General features: G+C 41.5%; 1 protein-coding gene across 1 annotated transcript in view; it reads left to right on the top strand.

Annotated features, from left to right (window-relative positions):
* Positions 1-2,758: 2,758 nt before the first annotated feature.
* Positions 2,759-26,078, top strand: part of LOC311228480 (calpain-1 catalytic subunit-like) — a gene marked incomplete at its 5' end in the record, with an annotated part of 44,120 nt that continues 20,800 nt past the window's right edge. The window contains 2 exons of the mRNA XM_084314384.1: positions 2,759-2,764; positions 6,823-6,919. Of these exons, the coding sequence (XP_084170510.1) occupies positions 2,759-2,764; positions 6,823-6,919 (103 nt within the window). The remainder of the gene's footprint in view (positions 2,765-6,822; positions 6,920-26,078) is intronic.

The raw sequence follows: 26,078 nt of genomic DNA, 5'->3' as shown, positions 1-26,078 counted from the left end.
TGCTTCACATAGTAAAAACATCAATAAAATGCAAAAGATAGCAGCATGGTAAAAAAAAAATTAAAACGTGAAAGATCAGGAAAAGCCAAAACAGATAAAAAGACATAAAAGATTTATGTAACTGAGGGGTACAATTCCCTGACTGTATTACTAGATATGATACTTACTACCACTACCTTTGTACTTTATATTCGGCCACCCAGTACTCGGCATAAATATATTATGATAAACACTCTCACGTAGATGAAACGGATCCAACACAAATGTACGAAGTCGAAGTATGTATTTATTCCTACACAGCAATGGTGTGTAGAGCAAGCACTTAATCACTTAATTACATTTATGAATTGAAATAGTATGCACTTTTATGGCAAAGAGTATTCGTCGGTATATCAATAGAGAATGTCCAATCTCTGATGGCGCAGGTGGTAAATATACGACCTGGAATAGTTAAGGAATAACAGCAATGATACTTTAATGATTATAAGACTGGATACACTAGGGGGGTTAATCCGGTCGCTTGTAAGACAACAGGAGTAGGAGGGGGGGGGGGGGTAGAGTCTGGCTGCCTCGTCCGGCTAAGGGTATCCTGGGTGAACCCACAGTAGTGCAGTTCAATGCGCCAGCGATCCTTGGACCACAGATGAAAGCAGCTGGACTCTCTGTGGGCCGGCTCTCTCCGGTCCACGGAGGAGAGACGTGAAGCGACCTCGTCTTGCAGAGCGCCTCCTCACCTTGCGTCCTCTCCAGGGGGGGGGGTTCCAACACACGGCAGTGTCGGGGGTCTTTATCCATGGAATAATCACTGTACACAAAGCATAATCCGTGCCTGGGAAGGCGGGCTGTCGTCGGTAGAATAATCCGGTATGCAGGTCCACTCGCTCGTCGGCTCTGGGGCTCCTCGGGTGCAGCCTCACATGGGGTCGGCCACCCTGGATAAGCAGCCAGTTCTCTGCCCGAAACGATGGGGTACTGACTACGATAGTATTCTCACCGCACGAAGCACTACATATGAATAGACTATTATTAGCTTAATAGACTACGTCCAACTCGACGATATAGTGCCAAATATGACTATTCAAATATTAATATACACGATGTCTCAATACCGATGGTAGGCCGAACTTGGCCTTACTCCCACACGTGGCGTCGCGGGGAGGCTTTACGTCTGTCACTCTATTGGAGGGTAAGAAACTGGACTAAAAAGGAAGTCCTACTTTAGTAGCGCAGTATATATACGCACTATGAACAAATAGTACCGTTAGTGGTGCGGTAGCCAGATTCCTACGCGGAACTAGGACTTGTTCGTACATGTTGAGCGGTACGTTTGAACTGGGTCTGGGGGGTATGGCAGCCTGGCACCAAGGTCTCGACCAATAGTAGAATGGAGACTATTATGGGATGTTCAGTAGGCTAGAATGGATATTCAATGCATATTGTACAAGGAATATACAAGGGATATCAAGGAATATTAGAAAATATACAAATACAATTAAATATATATATATAAATAAATATATATATTCGGTTTAATCTGGCCCTTCACAACAATTTACATAGAGCATAATTCGCCAAACGCCTGTTTAAACAGCACAGTCTTTAGCTGCTTTTTAAAAGTGTTTACAGAGACCACAGATCTAAGGTCCAAGGGCAGAGCATTCCACAACCTGGGGGCCACGGTTTTGAATGCTCTGTCCCCTTTTTTCTTCAATCTAGACAGGGGGACAGCCAGCAAGCCCCGATCAAACGACCTGAGCGATCTGTTCGTGGTGTATGGACGCAGTAGGTCGCAGATGTAGGCAGGTGTCTGACCAAGGAGTGCTCTATAGGTGATGACCAGAACCTTAAAGTGAATTCTGAATTTGATGGGGAGCCAGTGAAGGGAAACTAAGATGGGAGTGATGTGGCAATATTTTCTGGACCTAGTCAGCAGCCTAGCGGCTGCGTTTTGGACCATTTGTAGCCGGCCCAAAGTGGATGCATCGAGGCAAGTGAAAAGGGAGTTACAATAGTCCAGGCGGGATGAAACAAAAGCATGAATAATCATTTCCAGCTCTACCTGGGACACAACAGATCGGAGTTTGGCAATATTTCGTAGATGGAAAAAACAGGTACGTGTCAGAGATCTAATGTGGTGATCAAAGCGCATCTGCTGGTCAAAGATCACACCACGGTTTCTGAGCTTGGGCCTCAGATTTGTTGAGAGGGTCCCCATGCATGTGGCAACTTCTGAGGTGACTTTTTCTGAGCCTATAATAAGAACCTCAGTTTTTTCTGCGTTTAACTGAAGGAAGTTGTTTGCCATCCAATCCTTGACAGCAGTCAGGCAGTCAAAGATGGCAGATAATTTGTCAGTTTGTTCAGGCTTGAAAGAGACATATCGACTGTATCGACTGTATCAAAAGCTGCAGTTAAGTCCAATAGCACCAGCACAGAACATTTTCCCTCGTCAGATGATCTCATGGTGTCATTTGAGACTCTGAGGAGGGCTGTTTCGGTAGAATGCTTCTGACGGAAACCAGATTGGAATTTGTCAAAAATGGAGTGTGCATTTAAGGCAGCAGTGAGTTGAATGGCAACAACCTTTTCAGTGATTTTTGAGATGAACGGCAATTTTGATATGGGCCTATAATTTTTGGGGAGGGACGGATCAAGGTTTAGCTTCTTTAAGAGAGGCTGAACAACTGCTTGTTTAAAATATACTGGGACACAACCAGTTTGAAGTGAGCAGTTTATAATGGCAATCAGACACGGAGCAATGGAGGTGAGTACGCCTTCATTTTTTAGCATGCATGTCGGTATGATGTCTAATCATAGATCCCACTAGATTTATCAGGTTCGTCAGGGAGATGGGAAGGAAATCATTAAGAATTGATGGGCGGGAGGGTGTGGTTGGAGGGAAAGTGAGGGAGGGTCCACTGCAAAAGCATGCAATTGGTCCACTGATGGATACATCTTGATATTTGTCTAGGGGTCCCAAAGTCGGGGTCGCGACCCACAGGAGGGCCGCCGCGGGGGGGTCGCCAAATTTAAAAAAAATCTTTTTTGCAGTCAGGCCACTGAACTTAGAAGCAGGCCAGGACAGTGTTTCTAGTTGCAGCAGCGCAATAGTTAGATAACCTAGGTGGGGAACAACCAGGAGATCACTGCAACTCACACAAGTTGGAGAACTATATCTCTCTCTCTCTCTCTCTCTCTTGCTCTCACACACACACACAAAAGGAGCCGCATGTGATTGGTGGAGGCGGGACCCTTACAAAAAACTGTTGTTGCTAATCATTGACACATGCCTGTAATAATCCCCCCCAGAAAAATCTACTTTGCATTTGATATATTGCAAATATATGCCATCACACACACTGGCATTTAAAGGGTTAGAATTATAAAATTAATGTGGTGTTATGATCAGGGCTGAAGTTGAATAAAAGATTGTATTATTTTCAATCTGACATTACAAAAAAACTGAAAATCCATCAAAATCAGTGTTGTTGCTAATCATACATATGCTAGCCTGTTTTTTAACAATAATTTGTGATGCCATCACAAATAACTGGCATTTAAAGGGTACAAATAAAAAAAAATGCCTGCACCAGAATGCAGGAAATTAAGTCTTTGTAACAAGAAATGTCCTGGTGGGGGACCCCCAGACCCCCTGCTTAAAAAGTGGCCTGACTGGGGCTATATTTTGCACTATATTTCCTGGCCTGAATGATTTCCCCAGTCCGGCCCTGGTTAAAAGCCTCCAATGCTTATTAGTGTGTGTGCATTTGAACGTGTGCATGTTTCAACCATACATTTCCATTTATAAAAAAATATATATATATTTAAAAAAAAAATTATATATTTTTTTACCTCCTATAATAGTGGGGGTCGCGGCTCTCTGACCCCGTTATTTTTGGGTTGCGGCCTGAAAAGTTTGGGAACCCCTCTAGTCTAGTGTGTTCATTACATGGGTGAAATCCTCTTTCAGTGCCTCTGTGCCTGTTTTTGTAGGCAATTAGCCTCTGGTATGGGTGCAATTAGCCTCTGGTATGGGTGCAATTAGCCTCTGGTATGGGTGCCATTAGCGTTAGCCACGCTTCTAGGCCTCTTTTCTTTTGGAAAGAATGATACAAAATATATATATTATAAATATATATATATATTTTTTTTGTATTAGACTAAGAGGTTGGCTAGTCGACTACGGCTCCTTTCGACCGATTAGTCGACTAATCGACTAATAGGGGTCAGCCAGTAGGCACTCAAGTCTCTAGCACTCAAGTTCGATACTGTTTGACGAACAATGCTACTTACCCTTAGCTGCCAGAGTTGTACAACTGGGAACGAGGTTACCTTCCTGCTGACTTGTTGTACAGCACATGTAGTCGCTTTGGATAAAAGCGTCAGCTAAATGACTAAATGTAAATGCAAATGTAATGGTCTCACAATTGAATGTGCCTCATCATTACTTAGAATGTAACTACAAATGTACACATGGCTACTATGAACACCAGGTTACTTATGAAGCATCTTGCAGTGTTAAAAAGGTAATGAATTTGCACAGAATGATATGGTCATATGGACATCATTTGGAATGGACAGGAAATAGTTAATGGAGTAACTCTGGCCTGCCGCATGGTGGGGTGTGAACACTTTCCCAGGCAACGACACCAATAGGGTCCAGCTGCAGCGCCGGAAATCCTCTCACTGGGCAAGCCTGTGGCAGCCACGAACCTAGTGTACGAACCTACTTTCTATAGAAGCAGCTCGGAGATGCGCTGTTTTAAGTGAGCGTGTGTTATTGCCTTGGATTGATTGATTGATTGATTGATTGATTGAAAATGTTATTAATGTCCGCCTTGTTTCGAACTGGTTATGCTTAGGCCCTCTTTCGAAGTCGGTTATGCTTAGAGTTTGGAATCAGGGCTGGTGGTCTTCTATCGCCCTGCTCTAGATAAACTCTAAGCATAACCGACTTCGAAAGAGGGCCTAAGCATAACCAGTTCGAAACAAGGCGGACATTAATAAAATTTTCAATCAATCAATCAATCATTCCAATAACACACGCTCACTTCATTCTTAGATGGCATGCACCTCCGAGTACTTCGAGAAACTTCCGTACTTTACGCCAGTGGCTGAAGCCCCCCTAAATGTAATATTAGTCCCCCTAAGATTAAAAAAATATATAGATATATATTTTTTTGTAATAAATTTTTTTATGTTTTATTCTTGTTTTATTCTTATTATTATTATTATTATTATTATTATTATTATTATTATTATTATTATTATTATTATTATTATTATTATTATTATTATTATTATTATTATTATTATTACATGGATTCCCGGTAGTAGCCTGTTGACCTCATTGGTCAACTATAAATAAAAAAATAAAAAATGTCAAAGACGTTGGTAATGTCATGTCAAGTCCCAGTCCGACATTCAACACAAGGCGTGGAAGTAGATGTATAGCTATCTACCTACTGTAACTAGTTTAGTAATAGATGTAGCTAGCTACCTACTGTAACTAGTTTAGTAATAGATGTAGCTAGCTACCTACTGTAACTAGTTTAGTAATAGATGTAGCTAGCTACCTACTGTAACTAGTAGTGCATTTGCCAGTGCTGATGGGCAACAAGACAAGTATGTTGAAACGTTAGCATACAATTACTGACTATTCTGACAGAGAACGTTGTCAAATTGGTCATTAATTCCATGGTGTTGGTGTAATCAGAGGTGCGTTGCTCATGGGACGGCGTGCAACCAAGCTTTTGTGAGCAGAAGCGCGTGCCCGCACATGCACGGATGTGCGCGCGCACATGCACGCAAGAACGCGCTGCACTCGACTCGTCGCGTGTATCTGGCTCATGGCAATCACATTCACAGGTTTGGTGTGAACGGTGCTCTGCCTGAGTCAGACCATCGTTCACACCAAACCTGAGGAATGCGCTGCACTCGACTGATGCGCCAACTCGCTAAGTAGTGTACCCACATGGCTACTTTGCATAACAATAGCTCAGGTCGTCAAGTGTGTTCAAATACGTTCTCAGATACATTCACACAACTTGTGAATGAAATGTGTTACATTCCATTCGTAGAGGCAATTAGGCATTGTCTTTAGTCTGTGCAAACGCGAGGGAAAATTAATGCACATGCGCGGGAGTGCGTGCATGCATGGGAGCGCGCGTGCACGTGGCGTCATTAAAACACCGTGCAGCCAGTTAGCCAATCAGCAACGCATGCCTGGGTGTAATAATAGTGTCAAAGAACATTAGCTAATGTTAGCTAGCTGATGCTATTCGCTAGTTAGCTATATCAAGCAGTTCAGCTAATGTTAGCTAGCTAGCCCAGCTAATCTGCTTGCTACAAAGGCGTATTGCTGCCACGCAAAATGAAAAAATATGTTGTGGCCTCAAAATAGTATTTTGTTACCTCAAAATGTATTTAGTTGCCTCAAATTAATCAATTTTGGGCCTCAAAATAATATTTTGTGGCTTCAAAATAGAAAAATATTTTGTGGCCTCAAAATAGTTACCTCAAGTATTTTGTTCCCTCAAATTAATCAAGTTGAGGCCTCAAAATAATATTTTGTATTTTGTTCCCTCATGATTTGAACAAACCTTCACTCACTGGAAATGTCTTTTTTCCATAGATGGATTATATCATGGCATGCCGCATGCACCTCCGAGTACTTCGAGAAACTTATTTTCCGCCAATCAGCGCGCTCTCTGTGGCTGCCACAGGCTTGCCCCTTGAGAGGATTCCCGGCGCTGCAGCTGGACCCTACTCACGACACACACGCGCGCGCGCACACACAAACCTTGTTTCTGTCCGGCACAGACTGCAGCTCCGCTCACACGATCAACGGGACAGACGCAGACGGACACCCACCTCAAGATAACAACTGTTCTCCCAGCAGCACATTACCCCAACAACCGTAAGTACTTTTCATGTTGTGCACGTAAATACGTAGTAATGAACCATTAGTACGCGTGTAACTAAGGTGTAATGCAACTATAGCCACCTTCTCGTTAGAAAACTTCTCTTTTGGTAACTTCACGTCGAGGGTCATAACTGGAGTAACGTTGAATGAATGAATGAATGAATGAATGAATGAATGAAAACTTTATTTAACAGATTGCAGAATGGGTACAATACAGTACGGCTCAATACATACAATTGTTAAGGGGATGCAGACCTGAGAAAGACGTTTGTCTTGTTTCCATCAGGGTCCCCCATTTTCAATTCATATAGACATTTATGACATAGACAACATACATGACATTTATGGCATAGGGACATATAGGTATTTAGTACTGATACATTTGTGACATAACGGTATTCAAATATACAGTACTGTTACCCCTAGATCCTGACAGAGTATATACATATGATGGGGAGGGGACTGTACATTAGGAGGGGGTGGGTGGGTGGGAGGGAAATATACATACGGCGGGGAGGGAATATATACATGCGGTGGTGAGGAGACTGTCTATTAGGAGGTGGTGGGGGTTTTGGGCATTTACGGTGGCCAGTTTCGAATTGCAGCCTCCCGTAGGTGCTCTTTAAGAGCGGTTTTGAATGTGGGCAGGGATTCACATTCCTTTACAGCTTTGGGTAGGGCGTTCCACATTGTTGTGGCATAATTGCGAAACGTGTTTAGTCCCTTGTTTGAGCCGAATCTGGGTTTAACATGATTTGTTGAGCTTCCTCTGGTGTAGTGGTTGTGGTATTCACTGACCTTTGGGAAGTACTTTGACATGTACATGGGCACCCCGGTCGTATAGTGTATCTTGTAGACCAACTCCATCAACGGCCAGCTGTCAATAACCGCCGAGTAACCGACAGATGAGACGAGACTCTGCTGTCAAGACGAGAGACCAGAGCAAATGTGAGGCAAAATAATATGTTTTATATAGCTCAGGTTGCTAGCATGTTTGACCTCTTTCTGTGAGTTTGAGCTGAGTTATCTCCTATTCTGTGTTAACCAATTAACATTGTAGCATATGGGTACTGGGTAGGCTAAATATGATTGATTGATTGATTGATTGATTGAAAACGTTATTAACAGATTGCAGAATGGGTACAGTACAGTACAGCTCAATACACAAAGGGGATGCAGACCAGAGAAAGACTTTCGTCTTGTTTACATCAGGGTCCCCCATTTTCAATTAATCATTATATGACACACACAACGACATACAGATAGACAGTACCATGACCATCTCTGAAGTTACTTTGGGTCATCATCACAAACAACATCACATTCTGTCACAGTCCAGCCAGCTAGTTTTAAAAGTTAAGTAAAGTCAAGTGTTCCTTTATGAATCCCCGCTTGGGGAAATTCAGGAATTCAGAATTTGTTCCAAGAAGGTTCAGAATTTGTTACCCCTATCCCCATTTCCCACTTCCCAATGGTGTTGATGGTAGACTCCCCTCTCAGCACAATATGTGCTGTTCTTCATGCTGGCTACCTGCAGCTCTGGCTAGTTAGCCACAAAACGAATGCACAGTCAATGGGGCCATGCTCCTGTACAAGCCCTGAAATAAAGGCTGAAATTTGCTCCACATTAGGGCTTGTCTTTGTGTTAGCTTTGTGGCTAACTAGCCAGAGCTGCGGGTATCCAGTATGGAGAACAGCATAGATTGTGCTGAGAGTGGTCTGCCATCAACACAGCATCATTGGTAAGTGAGAAATAGGGATAGAGGTTAGAGGTAAAGAATTTGGAACTGAACCTTTAACTATGTTATGTCTCTAATGGATAAGCCCACAGACATTGTTCTGCAGTAAAGATGGACCCCTATCATGGTATTAAGGGCTTTAAATTCTCAAGGGGGGCTGCTGTATGCGTTTTCATACTGGAGTAATGGACTCACAGATGTTAAAATGGGTCAGATATGAAGCGGGTGCTGTCGCGGTCCTGGCCTAGGGAGAGTTTGGCACAGATCCTAATGTAGGACTGTGATTGATGCCACCCACCACCGAATGTGGCCCTCATATTTCTGTCTAAATAACCCCCATTCTCCCTTCTGCATCCCACCTCAGAATTTGTGTACTAAACAAACACACTGATTTTGTACACTGGATTAGCCCATTTGAGCCGCTACTGTGCAAACTGGATAGCTAACACAGCCCATGCCAAACCGAGAGGAGGGGCACAGGGCAGTGAGGGGAAAGGGACGTGTGAGGTAACGGAATTTGGAAACCTAAGCTCAGAGTCGATTCATTTGCAGTTTTCTCAGGGCAGTTTCATTCTGCACTCGTGTTAATTCTTCCCTCAAGTGCTTTAATACTTTAACATGAGTAGAATCTTTGGAAGGAGGACTTTCATCTAGACTACTATTCCATCACTTCCACTCCTTTTGCCCGGCAAAGATCATAGATCACTTCCTCTTTTGCTTTCAGATGGCTGTATCGGGGTTCTATCTCTTTCTGCCACGTCGTGATGCACAATTCCCTGCAATTGTTGAGAAGTGAATTTCCATGTCAGTTTCCAGTCATATTCATCCAGGCGATTCATCGATTTAATCGATTACTTCAAATTCATGATTTAGGAAATTTTTTAAAAATGAAAATCGATTTTCACAACAAAACAAACAAAAAAAATTTAGAGTTAGATTTGCACTTTATTAATCCCAATAGGGAAATTCATTCTTGTTTGATGATCAAGAGGCACCTTTATTTGTTTTAAGTGAAGTTTGGTGAAAAAGCAAGTTATTGCACTATTAATCCCAATAGGGACATTGTGAAGATTGGTTAAAGTTAGGTTCCCAATAGGGAAATTCATCTTGGTTTGATAATTTTTTTTGTCAAATAAAAACAACACTTATTTGAATGATTTCCTTGGCGTTTCTAGTTTTTAAGAGAAAGAAATCAATTCAAATCGTAAATCGGATGTGGTGTGAAAAAATCGGAGATTTTATTTTTAGGCCATATCGCCCAGCCCTACCTAGATGAGATTTCTCTTTCAGTTGAGTACTAAAGGCCCTCCCATAGTCGAGCGGACCATACACGGAGCAGACTCCCGTGGGCTCAAAGCTGACCCAAGGGGGACTCAAAGCAGACCCAAAGCAGAGTCCAAGTGCGAAGCTCCTATTTTCTGACGCGCGGACATCCGCGCCGCTGACTTGGTGTCACACAAAACGCTTGTCACATAAAACTGCCCGTTTTATTATCGAAATATTGGAAACGGAGATAACATACTCTTTATTTTGGCATCGGATGACGACGACATGACAGAAGTTGAACAGCGTGGGGAAAATTGTGTAAACTGGCGCGAGACATGTAGGAAATTGGTCCGCGGAGATCCGCTCTTCTATGAAAGCTCAAAGAGTCCAGTGGACCTCCGCAGAGTCCAGTCCGTGTACAGTCCGCTCGATTATGGGAGCACCTTAAGTCACACAGGACACCGAAGCGTGTCAGTTCTCCAGCGAGCAGGAGCATGGCTGTTCACACCACAAGCCATTTCTCTGTGCTGGTCAACAAGAGATTCTGCTCCTCTGCTCCAACCATGAGCTTGTGGCTCGCAGAGAAAGTAGACCAGAAATATAATTTGAACTGAAAAACAAAAACATGACCTGGCTCAAAGGCTTGACCTGGCTCAAAAACGTGTTCTGGCTAAAAGTCGATGATCTTGTTTTCATAATCGTTGCAAGCCAAAAATCATTATTGAAAATAAAATGTGATTAATTGCCCAGCCTTACCGCAAAGTGGCCTCAGCTCTGTTCTTGTCTGTTTACGTGTGAGCGCCACACTAGTCTAGAACAGTTTGTTCTTGGTCTGGGTTAACACGGTTTCCAACCTCAAATAGTATAGCTTAGAACCACTTCTCTTGAAAACACTTTGGCTTATGGTCTGACTCTATTAGGCTAATTCAGTTGTTATTTGAAGCAATGCATCATCCAGGCAGGGTCAGGGTATTGTTTAGGAATTGTTTTCAGATGAACAGGGGTCAGTTGTCAAACACGGGACTAGTGTTGTCACGATACTGGAATTTTGAACTTCGATACGATACCTTGAAAAGTATCGATATTCGATACCATTTTCGATACCACGGTGAAAAAGGTTCAATCTTAAAATGTAAAAAAAAAAATAGCTTTTGTTGCTGGTTGACTCTCCTCAGCTTCTCTCTGGTACTATAAGAGAAGATAACTATAACACTTTTAAAACCCTTTGTTTATCTTTAGATCACACATTTAAAAATAACTGTTCATCTCACTTCAATAATTTTTATTGCAGAACATGGTATTTTCTCAAGCAGACAGATGTAAACACTGTAATCTGTGTTGCATGTACCTGACAAACTGAACTGTTTGTATTACAGTCATATTCCAACTTAACTGAATGCACATGTGTGTGTGTGGACCACTGTACTATTACAGGTATTGAAATGAAACAATGCAACTTCCTTATACAAAAAAAAATAAAATTAAAATTATGAATAATTAAATATCGATATTTCGGGAAATGAGTATTGAAACCGTTTTAAATATTCAGAATCGATATGTATCGATTTTTCGATATTTTTGACAACACTACACAGGACTCATCACTAAGCCAGTGACAATCCTCACATCTAGACACAACCACTACCAAATTCCAATCTCCTTTAAGGATTATCTACATTGTGGGGTATCTGCTACTACATGGTTTAGCTGTTTTATTGCCTACACTTTTGTAAACATGACATTGTTTTGTGGTCTAGCTTATCTGGTGCCTATAACCACCTAGGCTAATCATGTAGGTTAGTTACACTGTTACTAACTGTCAAGAAGGAACCTGTACTTGAGTCGGGGGCACATAATTTCCCTCGCCATGCCAACACATAAGATTATACTGTAGCCTCCATGTGTATCCGTGTGTGTGTGCAGTCTTTGTGTGAGCTGGGTAAGCTGATATCAGCCTGTATACTCATCCTTATATCAAAGATGTTGATTTGCCTGCAGCAGTTGGTAGAAGAAAGAGAACGGTGCAGCTCCTATGTTGACCATGTGACATGTGGTATAGTAGTGGTATAGTAGCCTGTGGCCGTGGAGGAGAGAGTTTCCAATGACACTACTTCTCGTATTCAGCCTGTCCTTGCTGGGTTCACACATCTCATCCTACAAGCTGACTGATAAATATGACTACAGGAATGAATGCATCTTTATTAACAGTGGGTGGGATAGTAACCCCATTAACTATTTGACTGCCACACTGTTTTTCCATCTGTACTCCCTGGTTCCAGCATTTTTTGACCATTTTCACTATGTTTGCAGACCCATCATATATTCTATATTATAGCTATGGAAACAATAGTATGCCTAATTTGAAAGGAAGTATACTCCAACAGGGAACAACCCGTTTAGTTCTACACATACCTTCGTTCCTGCGCTATCCCATGCAAAAAATCTTCCTGTTTCAAAATAATCCAATTCCGTTTCCTGGAACGCGAGCTATGACGTGTTTTGTGCGCATATGCGCATTTCGTAGAATGATTCACAAACCATGGGGGGAGGGTCCCTGGCGGAATCGTTTTCCGACGCTGGGATCATTACAAAGGCATGTTTTATGATGGGGTTCGGTAAAATAGACGTTACCTTTGTCAGCAGGTCCACCAAAACCCTGTCCACTCTTTCTCCGAAGTGTCTTGGGTCAGAACAGGAACAATAAATAACGTTAGTTGGCCCTGGCAGCGCCGTTAGCGTTACATCCAAACAGCCTGTTTGAAAATACTAGAATCCAACATAGTCTGGTGAAAACGCACCTTATCATCCATAAGTGTGATCGTTTTGTCCTCTTCATAATAATCTCCAATAGTTGCCGGTACCAGTTGCCTTTGGAGTACTCTCCCGGCGGCGACTACCGCGGAGCCTTGAACAGAATACGTTACCTCCTCGGCTGGTTTGACTATAGTATTTTTATGATTTACCAGATGTGCTGAGTCCAATGTAGTCTGGTGAAAACGCACCTTATCATCCATAAGTGTGATAGTTTTGTCCTCTTCATAATAATATCCAATAGTTTGCGATCGCCATTGCCGGTACCTCTCTACTAGGGATGTCCCGATCGCCTTTTTTTGCTCCCGATCCGATTCCGATCATGTGATTTTAAATATCTACCGATTCCGATCGTTCCCGATCCGATCTTTCACATTAGTAATCAATTTTGACGCATTTTTGTCAGAAACTGGCGGAGCAAGACAAGCCCCTCTGTTGGCTATAGTCCCTGGAGGGGCGCGAGCGCGGCGGCTCTTGTTATTACATTCACCCTGAGAAATGTGCTTCATAAGAAATATTAAAAGTTTCAATATATGTTTGCACATTAGTATACATTCAGTGTTCGACTTACGGTCTGAAACGCCGACGATAATCCTTAGTCACAGCAAATAATTGACGTTATCCAGGTGAAAAGTTAGTCTGAAAAGTCCGCCTCCAGGCTCCAGCCTGCTGCTTCATGAGTTTTTCCTCCACACGGAATGTCGTCCTTGCAAACATTGCAATTGCTGTTGGACTGGCTTGACTTTCTATTTTAAAATGCTTAGTTCCAACTTCCAAACCTCTAGCTGCTCAAGTGAGTGGATAACAGTGTTTCGGGAGCGACGTGTTGTACTGTTGTTGTGATGTGAGCGTGTAGCCGGTCTAAATTAAAGGGAATGTGTTTGTTGCAACGGTGTAAATGAAAGGGAATGTGTTTGTTGTGGACAATTATTCTGCTCTGTGTGACAATAAATACATTAATGATATATTATATGTAATTTAAAACCAAAACTAAGGCCTCTGTATGAGTTTAAGACGTGAACATGGTCATGTTTGTTGAATAAAAAAAAATCTTTTTTTGCTGCCGATTTTTATTAAATTTTTTTCCCGATCCCGATCCTCTGAAAAGCACGTGATCGGCGCCGATCCCGATCACGTGATCGGATCGGGACATCCCTACTCTAGTCTCTACCACTCCTGCTGCCTCTGGAGTTCTCTCAACTCCGGCGGCGACTAATCCTGCCAGCAGTGAGTGAGCAACCCGGTTATGATGAATTGAAAATGGGGGACCCTGATGTAAACAAGACGAAAGTCTTTCTCTGGTCTGCATCCCCTTAACAATTGTATGTATTGAGCTGTACTGTACCCATTCTGCAATCTGTTAATAAACTTTTCAATCAATCAATCAATCAATCAAACCCCCCCCCCCCACAGTAAACTAGCCCAGTTCAAAAGGTAGGCGATACTGCCACCTATCGGGATTCGATCATCATTTCAATTCCAATTCACTCAGAGCTACCAGGATCACACAAGAAGAGGCTGACTGTTTAGTATAATAATAATTAAACAAGTATTTTTTTGTATAGTATAGTTTTTGGCGGCCAACAATTGGGAGGCAAAAACGAGTGAGTTTTTTTAACAGTACTTACTCTACATAATGAGTAGTGATGCACCGATGTGAAAATTGTGGCCGATACCGATAACCGATATTAATATTGCTGTTCTGGCCGATACCGATATTTACCGATGTCGATATCTCTGTATAGAAAACACTTTTTTATGATAATCAAATAAAGAGCTATTTTCCAAAACGCATAATTTTTTTACTTTTGTAACTTATTTTCAGAAATGACTGATATTTTGAAACTATTTAAGACCAAAACATGTAAAAAAAAAAAAAAAATTAAAAAAAAAAAAAAAAATTTAATATCGGATATCGGCCCCATCTTGATATCGGACCGATACCGATGTGTAAAAAAACGGCCATATCGGCCGATATTATATCGGCGGCCGATATATCGTGCATCACTAATAATGAGTAACATGGTAACATACATTGCTGGATAGATAGATAGATAGATAGATAGATAGATAGATAGATAGATAGATAGATAGATAGATAGATAGATAGATAGATAGATAGATAGATAGATAGATGTATCCAATAGATCAGTCAACATAAATAAATGGACACAATAAAAGAGTCAAACGAGTAAAACAATGTGGTAGACAAACAAACAATAAATACATTTAAAAATCAAGGAATGCATCAACTTCAAAACATTACTCCTCACCTTCAAAGCCCTCCATAGCCTTCCCCAACCTTACCCCCCCCCCCCCCCCACCCCACCCCTCCAACCTGTTTTGATGTTTGTTACTGTGGCTTTATGTTTCTGTGTATCTCATGCTGTTTTCCCTGTTTCCACCGTGGTCTTATGTTCCTTTTGTTTCTTTATTTTTCTTAGTTTCTCTGCCTACTGTCAGCGACTTTGGTTTCCTGAGAAGCGCTATACAAATAAAATTTATTATTATTATTATTATTATTATTAAAAAGGTAGCAGCAGTAAAATAGATCAATATATTAAGGTAAATGAGCACTATTAGACAGAGTCAATTTTCAGAAAATCATAACCCTGAAGGCATTTCGTGTTTATTTTTGGTACACAACATTTCTAGGGGTATTAAGGGGTGCTGAATCCAAATCTGCTGTATACCAAGCTCAAAAATGTCAAATAAGGCCTCAAAATTGAGAAATCCAACATGGCCGCCAGCGCCAGGCTGAAATCTATTTAAGTGCATATCTTTTTGACTAAACAAGGTAGAAACATGAATGAAATATTTTGTATTTTTTTTTGTATTTTATTTTTTTTAAATTTTTTAAACAAACACATAAACAAACATGACAACACACAATAGGATATACAAATACACATATGCTCCAGCTCGTGCCCCCCTCTCCCGGACCCCCCATTGGATAATCCAACCATTATAATTTGTTCCTAACCAGACACTACCATTATATGCTGGCTTTTATTCTCTCCACCACTTCTAACCACATTGCCATTTTGGATTCATTGAGACCCAAAATTCTAGCTGTTGATATTTCTTGATAAATCACATCGAGATATGTAAGAATCCAGACCTTACGGCACATTTTTTCCGGTTGAAACCATCGTGATGCTATCAGCTTTTTAGCCACTGTGATACCGGATAAAAACCAATCTCTTTAGCTGTGGAGGTACTGCATGCTCAAAGACATCATTCAGCAGTAATACAGAGGGGTTTACAGGTATATCCAGAGTTAAGAGATTTGACAATTGCTGGGTCACTTCTTTCCAAAATATCTTAACTGGTGGGCAGTCCCAGTACATGTGCATAAATGTCCCTTCGTCCCCATTTGTACATAAGGAGCATTTGGAGTCTTGTTTAAGACCCATTTTGTTCAGTCTTATAGGAGTTAAGTATGTCCTGTGAATATAGTTAAGATTGATTTGTTGATGGTCCGGGTTCCTTGATGCAAGGCGTACATTTGCCCAGGCTTCTTGCCAGTCAAAGTCTATCTCCAGGTCTGGTATATCCCTCCTCCAGACTGAGTCTAGATGTAGGGTTTCATACGAGGCCGTTAGTAATTGATGATAAAAATCTGAAACAAAACCTCTCGATGTCTCTCTTTCATAGAATAATTTGTGGTATCTGTGGTGTACAATTGGTATCCTTAATGGAACACCGTGAGCCTTCAAACATGCCAATAACTGTGCGTAAAAATAATATGAGGACTTGGTGAGATTACATTTTTTGCATATCTCATCAAAACTACAAAAACCCTGTTTGTTGAAAACGTCTCCTAATGTGTGTATGCCTTGCTTTTCCCATCTAGGGAATCTTATAGGTTGTTTTCCAATCAAGAGTGCATTGTTATTGAATAAGGGAGTATGATTATGCCATTTATGTGGGATAGAGTATTTTTTTTGTGTTTCACGCCATATCCGGATTGCATGAGTGATTATGGGGCCAAATTTCCGTTCGCATTGCTTAATTGATAATTTGGTGTACACTATGTCCTTCAGCCTATGTGGAGCTACTATATTTTCTTCTAAATTTCTCCAGGATACTGATGCTTGGGGATCAAACCATGTTGTCAGTGGTCTTAAAGTGTATGCCTTAAAATAGTGGTGGAAATCTGGAAATGCCATACCACCGTCTGCTTTGTTTCTCTGTGCGGTGGATCTTTTTATACGTGGTGGTTTGTTACTCCAAATAAATTTGTATGTGGAGGAGTGTAATTCTTTCCAGTAACCCTTTGGAGGGGGTAACGGTAGCATTGAGCTGAAGAAGTTGATTCTAGGTAGGACGTCCATCTTAATTATTGATATCCGTGCTTGTACTGAGTTTTTAAGTTTTGACCACCTGACAAGGTCGTATTTGATTTTGTTTTGGATTTTTATGTAATTGTGCTTCACCGTTTGGCTTATGGTAGGGAATATTTCAACTCCCAAACATCTAAAGTGTTTTACCATCGGTATCTCTTCTGGGAGGGTTATATTTCTTTTTGCAGGGGCGTTAAGTGGGAGGAAGGCCGACTTCGGCCAATTTATCCTAAATCCCGATAAATGAAATATGTTTTTATATGTTTGCATACATGAGGAATTTAAAATCATATCCTGATTTTAGATCAGTTGTGAAAATGTTGCTTGAAACTCATATTTATAGCAGAAACGGTGGTCGTTATTGATGCATAACTCATCAACCAAATAAGAAAGAAAAGCAGGATGATCCCAGGCCATGGATTTATTCATCAAACTCTTTTCTCTTGAATTTCTTTAATCAACATGCCATTTATGCAAATTAGATAGTCCTTAATATGCGTACAGTAGCTTAGGTACAGTAATTTATTGTCAGTCATCAATCGTATTCAGGCAGGTGTTGCAGGTGTCTTGCAGTTGCATGATTCATCCAATGCCACTTTTCCTGAATAGAATAGATTATAATATAATATAATAAAATAAAAATATTATTTTACCATATCAATATAAGTGAATGTTCAAGTTTCTTTATTAGTTGTCATACAGAATACAGAATACTTTGCATGAAATGTTTCTTTCTGTGTTGCTCCTGAGAGTGTGCTAGATAATAACAAGATAGTATAAAATAAGTATAATAAGTATAAAATAGAAAGTCAAGTACGTAAACAAGTGTAAACAACAAAATTGTTCAGTGTATCTATATATACAGTACAGTACAGCTGGTACAAGAATGGTGAAGTATAGCTTAGCTTGTGGTGCCACCTTGTAGTGGTGAGGTGCAATAAGGAATGAGAATGATGTGCAATTTCCTTACCAATAATATAAATATAAAGTGTAAAGTGTGTCTAAAGTGGTAAAGTGGGTGCTACAGTGTGTTGTTTATTTAAGTGAGTGTATGTGCGCTGTGGGTGTGTTGATGGTTTGCTTATTGTTCATTGTTCATTCATTGAGCATCCTGATGGTCTGGGGATAGAAGCTCCTTCTGAGTCTCTCTGTGCTTGCCATGAGACTCCGGTATCGCTTGCCTGACCGCAGCAGATCAAAGAGGCAGTTGTTTGAGTGGCTGGAGTCTTTGATTATTCTCTTAGCCTTGCCCATGCACCGCTTGTTGTAAATGTCTTGGAGAGTGGGAAGCCCACCTTCAATTGTGCGTTCGGCTGAACGGGCCACTCTCTGTAGTCTGCAGTACCCAAGTTCCCAAACCAGGAGGTGATATTGCCAGTCAGGATGCTTTCTATTGTGCATGAGTGGGAGTTCTTGAGGATCTTCTGACTCACGTTGAACTTCCTTAAGCACCTAAGGAAGTAGAGGCGTTGTCGTGCCTTCTTGATAACCCTGTCAATGTGTGTGGTCCATGTCAAGTCCTCGGATATGTGGACTCCGAGGTACTTAAAACTGTTCACTCTCTCAACCGGTGCCCCGTCGATGCTGAGGGGGCTGTAGTCCCTGACCCCGACCTCCTAAAGTCCACAATCATCTCCTTTGTTTTGCTGACGTTCAGTGAGAGGCTGTTCTCTTGACACCATCCCGCTAGAACCTTAACCTCTTCCAGGTAGGCCCTCTCGTCGTTTGCAGAGATCAGGCCCACCACTACTGTGTCGTCAGTCAGCAAATTTTATGATTGTGTTGTTGTTCCGCTGTGCCACACAGTCATGTGTGTACAGGGAGTGGAGGAGGGGACTCAGTCAGGACACAGCCCTGGGGGGCCCCTATGTTGAGAGTGATGGATGAGGAGGTGCAGTTGCCTGCTCTCACCACCTGGGGTCTGCCCGTCAGGAAGTCCAAGACCCACTGGCAGAGGTCATAGTTCAAGCCCAGGTCCCTGAGCTTGGCTATGAGTTTGGAGGGGACTATGGTATTGAATGCTGAGCTGTAGTCGATGAATAGCATTCTCACATAGTTCCCCTGCCTTTTGTCCAGGTGTGATGCTGCTGTGTGCAGCACATGGGCTATGGCGTCCTCCGTGGACCTGTTGGGGCGGTATGCAAATTGCAGGGGGTCCAGGTTGATGGGGAGGGAGGAACAGAGCTAGCATCCAAGGTTGGTGGCAGAGTCTCTTGTGGACGGCCTTTGCAGAATAACTCAGGCACACCATAGATCTTGCAGATGAATCTCTCTGTTGATGTCACAAGATCTTCTGTGAAAGGGCCCTTCCCAAGGCCAGCAAGATCAGTGTGATGGTGCTTGAACACCTGCCAGGCTGTTTTCTTTCCGTGACCACTGAACTGGGACACACTGTCACATCCGGTGAGGGCATGGAAGGCAAGGATTGTGTCCAGTTTATCATCAGATAGTAGCTTTCTAATGTCATGTACTGGAAAATATTTTGGATCCTTCGATGTCCCAGCTTTCATGTAGAGATGCGTACATCGGATTCTGTCATAGTGAGCCAAGAGTAGAAGCAGCACATCTGTGTCACGCGCTGACACAACGATTGTTTCCACTGGAGCCTGGATGAGAAAATCAGACGTGTATCAGCTTCCTCATGGTCAGCACTCAGAGAGGAGACTTCAAGATCTGGATCTGTTGACTTGACAGTTGTCCCTTCAGCAAACCTCTCTGATACTACAACTACAGGTTCATCATCCGGGCTGTGCTCTATCAGGTGGTTTGAGAGTAGTTGAGCGATATCTGATTTGTTGTCTTCAAGGGCCATGAAGCTCGACCAATCGGCAGGAAGTGGAACAGACTTGTTTTTGATTTCACGACGTACTGGCCTGTGGCGCTGTTTGCGTTTCACCCTTGTGCCTGTTTTGATGGATTGGTCATGGTATCTGTCAAAGACGACATCTACTCTCTGGTATTTTGCTCCCATCTTCAACACGGTGTCAGTGAACTTGTTGGCATAGTCACTAGGCTTGGGCGGTATGACGGTATTAAGGTATACCGGGGTATTTAGAAATACCGACGGTATTGATTTTCAATACCGTCCGTCACCGTCAAAATCACAGATGCGCTTCAGTTTCTATAACAGTGAAACAGAGTTTTGAGTGTAGTGCACACACGGAGTGTAGTGCACAGTGCACACACGCGCCAGCAGTAGGGGTGGGACGATACATCGATCCAGATCGATACATCGATGTAATTATCAACGATCGAATCGGATCGATGCGATGTAATAAGATCGATTCATATCGATACTCTTATTTTGAAAATCCTGTGGCGAGTCTCATAACTGATTGTGTTAAATGGGCATATGATATCATCTCATATCGATCGCAGGCACCTGAATCTAATCGTATCGTATTGTATCGTGAGAGACTTTGTGATATCGGCAAATATCGTATCGTTGTCCAAAGAATCGATATCGTATCGTATCATGATGAAACTGGTGATTCCCACCCCTAGCCAGCAGAGGGCGAGACCGCTCTAGTGGAGCGAGTGGGTCACAGCGGTGTTCACGTTTTACGGTAATGTTGCGACAGTGCTGTGAAAATACCATAAAGCGCTGTGACGAGAGTTGGTGTGTTGTTGTGGAGCAACTGGTGGAGCAAGCAAATAATCCGTCTCTTATTATATGTGAACTAAATAGTACAAGGTTTACACAACAGCCCCCACCCGCCTTTTTATTGTATTTGTACCGTCCTGTACTATCCGCTGTCAGCTGTTTATCTCAGTCTGTGACGAGCTACTGAGCTTGAATAACTAGCGTTAGCTCACGTTAACTAGCGTTAGCTCTGCGGCTAATCTTAGATTACCCTGAACTAAAATCAATGACTAGGTTATAAAGCATTCGAGTAGTTATCACTGCACATAGAAGTAGCCAAACAACGGGAGCATTTCGGGAGCATATCACCAAAACCCAGGCAATTTCTAGCCCTTAAGGAATCAAATAGTCTGCCATGGCTAGATGCTAACGCTAAAACGGTGCGGGCTTCTACCGGTGCGGGACTACCATTCTGAGAGCTGACGATGATTTGTTTACTTGGTAACAACGCCCCCCCCCCCCCCCCCCCCCCCCCCGCTGATGAAAATGAAAGTCATACCGTCAAATACCGTGCACCGGGGTATTATATCATAAAGGTTTGCCGGTGTGAAAAAAAGGATACCGCCCAAGCCTAATAGTCACCAAATGTTGTAGTGTCAGGTGGCTTTCCGAGTGCCATTACCAGAGCTTGGCCATCAATGACCAGGCAGCTGGGTCCCTGAAGGGTAAGATCTGCAGGGGTTTTAACTTGTTTCGTCAGTATATTTGCGAACACAGACTTGTTGGTGGAATGTAGACTCCCGTTAGTTGTGGCCAGAGATGGCGAGATGGGCATGAGCTCATGCTGGAGGATATTGTCAAGGTCTACCTTACGACCTGCTCTGTAAGCTGTGATGAGCATTTGTAGAATCTGCCTGTCCACTTTGATGGTGTTTTGCTTGTTCTTGGAAAGTTGCACAACTTCATACAAAGAGGCAAATGTCTTTGGCTTTGTTCTTTCGAATGGGTGATTTCAGGTTCAGGTGCTGGTCACTATCTGGAGGTTCACACAAACGTTTGTCCACAAACATGTTCAGTTGTGCCTGTCCAAGGTGTTCTGCGCCAAGTATGGATTCTTGAATCTCCGGTGTGACTACGTCCTTGTTGATGTATGTAAGAAAACTTACAAAAGCACATTTAATTCAGGTTTGTACCTTGTGTAGTCACACTTAACTCATTAAGCCCCACCATTTATTTTTTGAAAATTCGCCTAAAACAGCATGCTTACATTAAAATGCTTATATATCCAGATTTATAAGAGCTACTTGCATAAACTTAGTACCTGAAGAAAGCTAAGACTTGGGGGATTCTAATGTTGGTGTCGAACACTGTACAGTTATTACCAAATTGCTGTAGTATTCCTGCAAACACTGAAGAAATGTCATTTTTTGTATCCTCACCTATACAAAGATTACAGTTAGACAGTCAAAACCACCCTTGTTACTCATGGTTGCACCCCAGCTATATTCCTACTTTCTTCCTCCATAGGTGCAGATGTTCTGTGCAAACTTTCATGTCAGTAGAATAAAAACTGTGGGTTTAGCACCTGTTTTTGTGGAGAGAGGGCCTGGTGCTGGCGGCCATGTTGGATTTCTCAATTTTGAGGCCTTATTTGACATTTTTGAACTTGGTATACAGCAGATTTGGATTCAGCACCCCTTAATACCCCTAGAAATGTTGTGTACCAAAAATAAACACGAAATGCCTTCAGCACTTTATACAAGCACATTTTCAGAAATTCTGCTTAGTCTATATTGCACTATGTACCAGTACCACACATTAAAAAAAGTAGCTGTCAAACCAATTAAAATGTATATTGTGTCACTCATTTCCTGTTGTCATAAAGCTCAAATTGACGAAAGATGTCAGTTGTGGCAACACTCTTAATATTTTCTTTGCTAGTAGTCACGTACATGTGTTACTAATTACAAGGCTAACTTGTCTAAAACGAATTACCATCCACAGAAAATAATGGTTTTGAACTTTTGATATAACGTGTTGCTTTGCTTTTATTGAAAGTCAGTAGCCTAGGCTAATATTATTTATTGGTGTGCTACTTTCCCCCCCAATTGTATGAATCACACTCATAATGTAAGGCTATGTGTTGCCTGTGTGTTCAAATTCAAATGTTTATCATGATGACAAATCTTTTTGAATAGCCTAACATGACTTAGTTTGTCTGGTTGTTTTGGATGAGAGACTAGGAGTGAATACCCCGTGGACAGGCAGTTTGTCATACGATACACAGGGAGTTTTCCTCATAGGATATTTTCAGAGCCTTGCTATAACCACAATGGTTGGGTATATTTTCAGTGCTCTCATTGCAGGGAAAAGGGCTCCTGGTGGTAAATGGTTTGTCTGGTTCTTTTTCTGAATCATAACGCCAGTTAATCTCAGGCCCAGAGACACATTGGCCTAATGTTTCTCACAGGAAATTATTTCACACTGTCTTCGTTTATTGGATTGCGCCATGTGGGTGAGTCTTTCATTATTCTACGTGCCACTGCCCAATTTCATTTTATAATAGAAAATAGTTTGTTTGTAGCGGCTGGGTGGCGCAGCGGACATTGCGCCAATGCAAGAGACACCGGGTTCGACTCCGGCTGTCGCCGTTGCCTCCGGCTTGGGCCAGCCGTCATACTAACTCAATTGGCAGTGTTAGAGGGTGGAAGTCGATGGGTGGTAATCTGGACATTGTGGACAGCGACTCCTACAGATCGGTTGGGGACGCCTGCACAGCAGAGACAGGAAATGGCGGGGGTAGTGTTGTGTGAGCCTCCCACACGTTACACCTCGCCAATGAGAGTTCGCGCTGGCAGGTGAAAACATGTGACAGGCTGCCTCCTCGTGTACCGGAGGGCAGTGGCGTCGTTAGCCCTGGGCTTCCGGGGCTTTAGCCCTGGGCTTCCGGGGCTTTAGCCCCGGATGTTTTTCTCCTAGCCCCGGACCTTAAAAAATAAAAATATTTTTTTTTTACATTTTTTATTTCTTTTTTTATTTCTTTTTACTTTTTTTTTAAGATGTCAGCATCCCCATTGTCTGTGCTGAATGTTTGTTAGTGTTTGGTATTTTTTGTTGGTTTTTAGTACTTTTAATCCATTTTTAGTAAGTAGTTTTCATTTGATCCTATAATTCTTTCATTCACCGATTTGTGGACTTTTTTTTAGTGTCCTGAAAGGCGCCTTATAAATCAAATGCATTATTATTATTATTATTATTATTATTATTATTATTATTATTATTATTATTATTATTATTATTATTATTATTATTATTATTATTATTATTATTATTATTATTATTAGTGTGGGTGACCTGGCGAAGCCAGGTTGCAACCCACACTATACATATCCATACTCTTTTTATTATTCTTCTTTATTCCACCGATTTTGCAAACACTTTGCAACACGTAAGCGTTCGCGCCCCATACACGTGAAAGATATCAAAACGAGCGGCTTGCCTATGGCAACACCGGTCTCCGAACTCGTAAAGTTTCACCGCACCGTCTGGCTACGAATCGACTTTAAACGGTAAAATTTCAGAAATGCATGCAATTTAGAGTGCGAGATCCACCGATTTTGCCAACAACACTCGTGCCAGAGCGTTCGCGCCCCATACACGTGAAAGGTATCAAAACGACCGGCTTGCTCCAACTCGATGTGCTATTCGAACTCGTAAAGTTTCACCGCACCGTCTGGCTACGAATCGACTTTAAACTGTAAAATTTCGGAAATACAGTGCAATTTAGAGTTTCAAACACTTTGCAACACGTAAGCGTTCGCGCACCATACACGTGAAAGGTATCAAAACGAGCGGCTTGCCTATGGCAACTGCGGTCTTCGAACCCGTAAAAGTTTGTCGTAGAGACTTGCGGATTGTGCCATTGGTCGATGTTGACCACCTTTCATTGGTCGATGTTGACCACTCCCCCGATCCTTAGACCACGCCCCCTTAGGCCACACCCCCTTTAAAAAAATCGGAAAACTCGGAAAAATCCCAAAACTCGGAAAAATCTAAAATCCGAAAAAGTTCAAAAACTCGGAAAAATCCCAAAACCCGAAAACTCGAAAAAATCCCAAAACTCGGAAACATCAAAAATCCGAAAAAGTTCAAAAACTCGGAAAAGTCCGAAAACTCGGAAAAATCCAAAAACTCGGAAACATCAAAAATCCGAAAAAGTTCAAAAATTCGGAAAAGTCCGAAAACCCGGCAAAATGCAAAAACTCTGAAAACTCGGAAACATCAAAAATCCGAAAAAGTTCAAAAACTCGGAAAAGTCCGAAAACCCGAAAACTCGGAAAAATCCAAAAACTCTGACAAATCCGAAAACTCGGAAACATCAAAAATCCGAAAAAGTTCAAAAATTCGGAAAAGTCCGAAAACCCGGCAAAATGCAAAAACTCTGAAAATTCCGAAAACTCGGAAACATCAAAAATCCGAAAAAGTTCAAAAACTCGGAAAAGTCCGAAAACCCAAAAACTCTGAAAAATCCGAATACTCGGAAACATCAAAAATCCGAAAAAGTTCAAAAACTCGGAAAAGTCCGAAAACCGGAAAAATAGTGTGTAATAGTGTAATAGTGTAATAGTGTGTAATAGTGTGTAATAGTGTGTAATAGTGTAATAGTGTGTAATAGTGTAATAGTGTAATAGTGTGTAATAGTGTAATAGTGTGTAATCATGTAATAGTGTAATAGTGTGTAATAGTGTAATAGTGTAATAGTGTGTAAAAGTGTGTAATAGTGTAATAGTGTAATAGTGTAATCGTGTGTAATAGTGTGTAATAGTGTAATAGTGTAATAGTGTGTAATAGTGTAATAGTGTGTAATAGTGTAATAGTGTGTAATAGTGTAATAGTGTGTAATAGTGTGTAATAGTGTGTAATAGTGTGTAATAGTGTAATAGTGTGTAATAGTGTAATAGTGTGTAATAGTGTAATCGTGTAATAGTGTGTAATAGTGTAATAGTGTAATAGTGTGTAATAGTGTAATAGTGTAATAGTGTGTAATAGTGTAATAGTGTGTAATAGTGTAATAGTGTGTAATAGTGTAATAGTGTAATAGTGTGTAATAGTGTAATAGTGTAATAGTGTGTAATAGTGTAATAGTGTGTAATAGTGTAATAGTGTAATAGTGTAATCGTGTAATAGTGTGTAATAGTGTAATAGTGTAATAGTGTGTAATAGTGTAATAGTGTGTAATAGTGTAATAGTGTGTAATAGTGTAATAGTGTGTAATAGTGTGTAATAGTGTAATAGTGTAATAGTGTGTAATAGTGTAATAGTGTGTAATAGTGTGTAATAGTGTAATAGTGTGTAATAGTGTAATAGTGTGTAATAGTGTAATAGTGTGTAATAGTGTAATAGTGTAA

This window comes from Notolepis coatsorum, assembly GCF_963971535.1.
Source record: "Notolepis coatsorum genome assembly, chromosome: 5".
Taxonomy (NCBI): domain Eukaryota; kingdom Metazoa; phylum Chordata; class Actinopteri; order Aulopiformes; family Paralepididae; genus Notolepis; species Notolepis coatsorum.
This window is presented reverse-complemented; position numbering and strand designations above follow the sequence as displayed.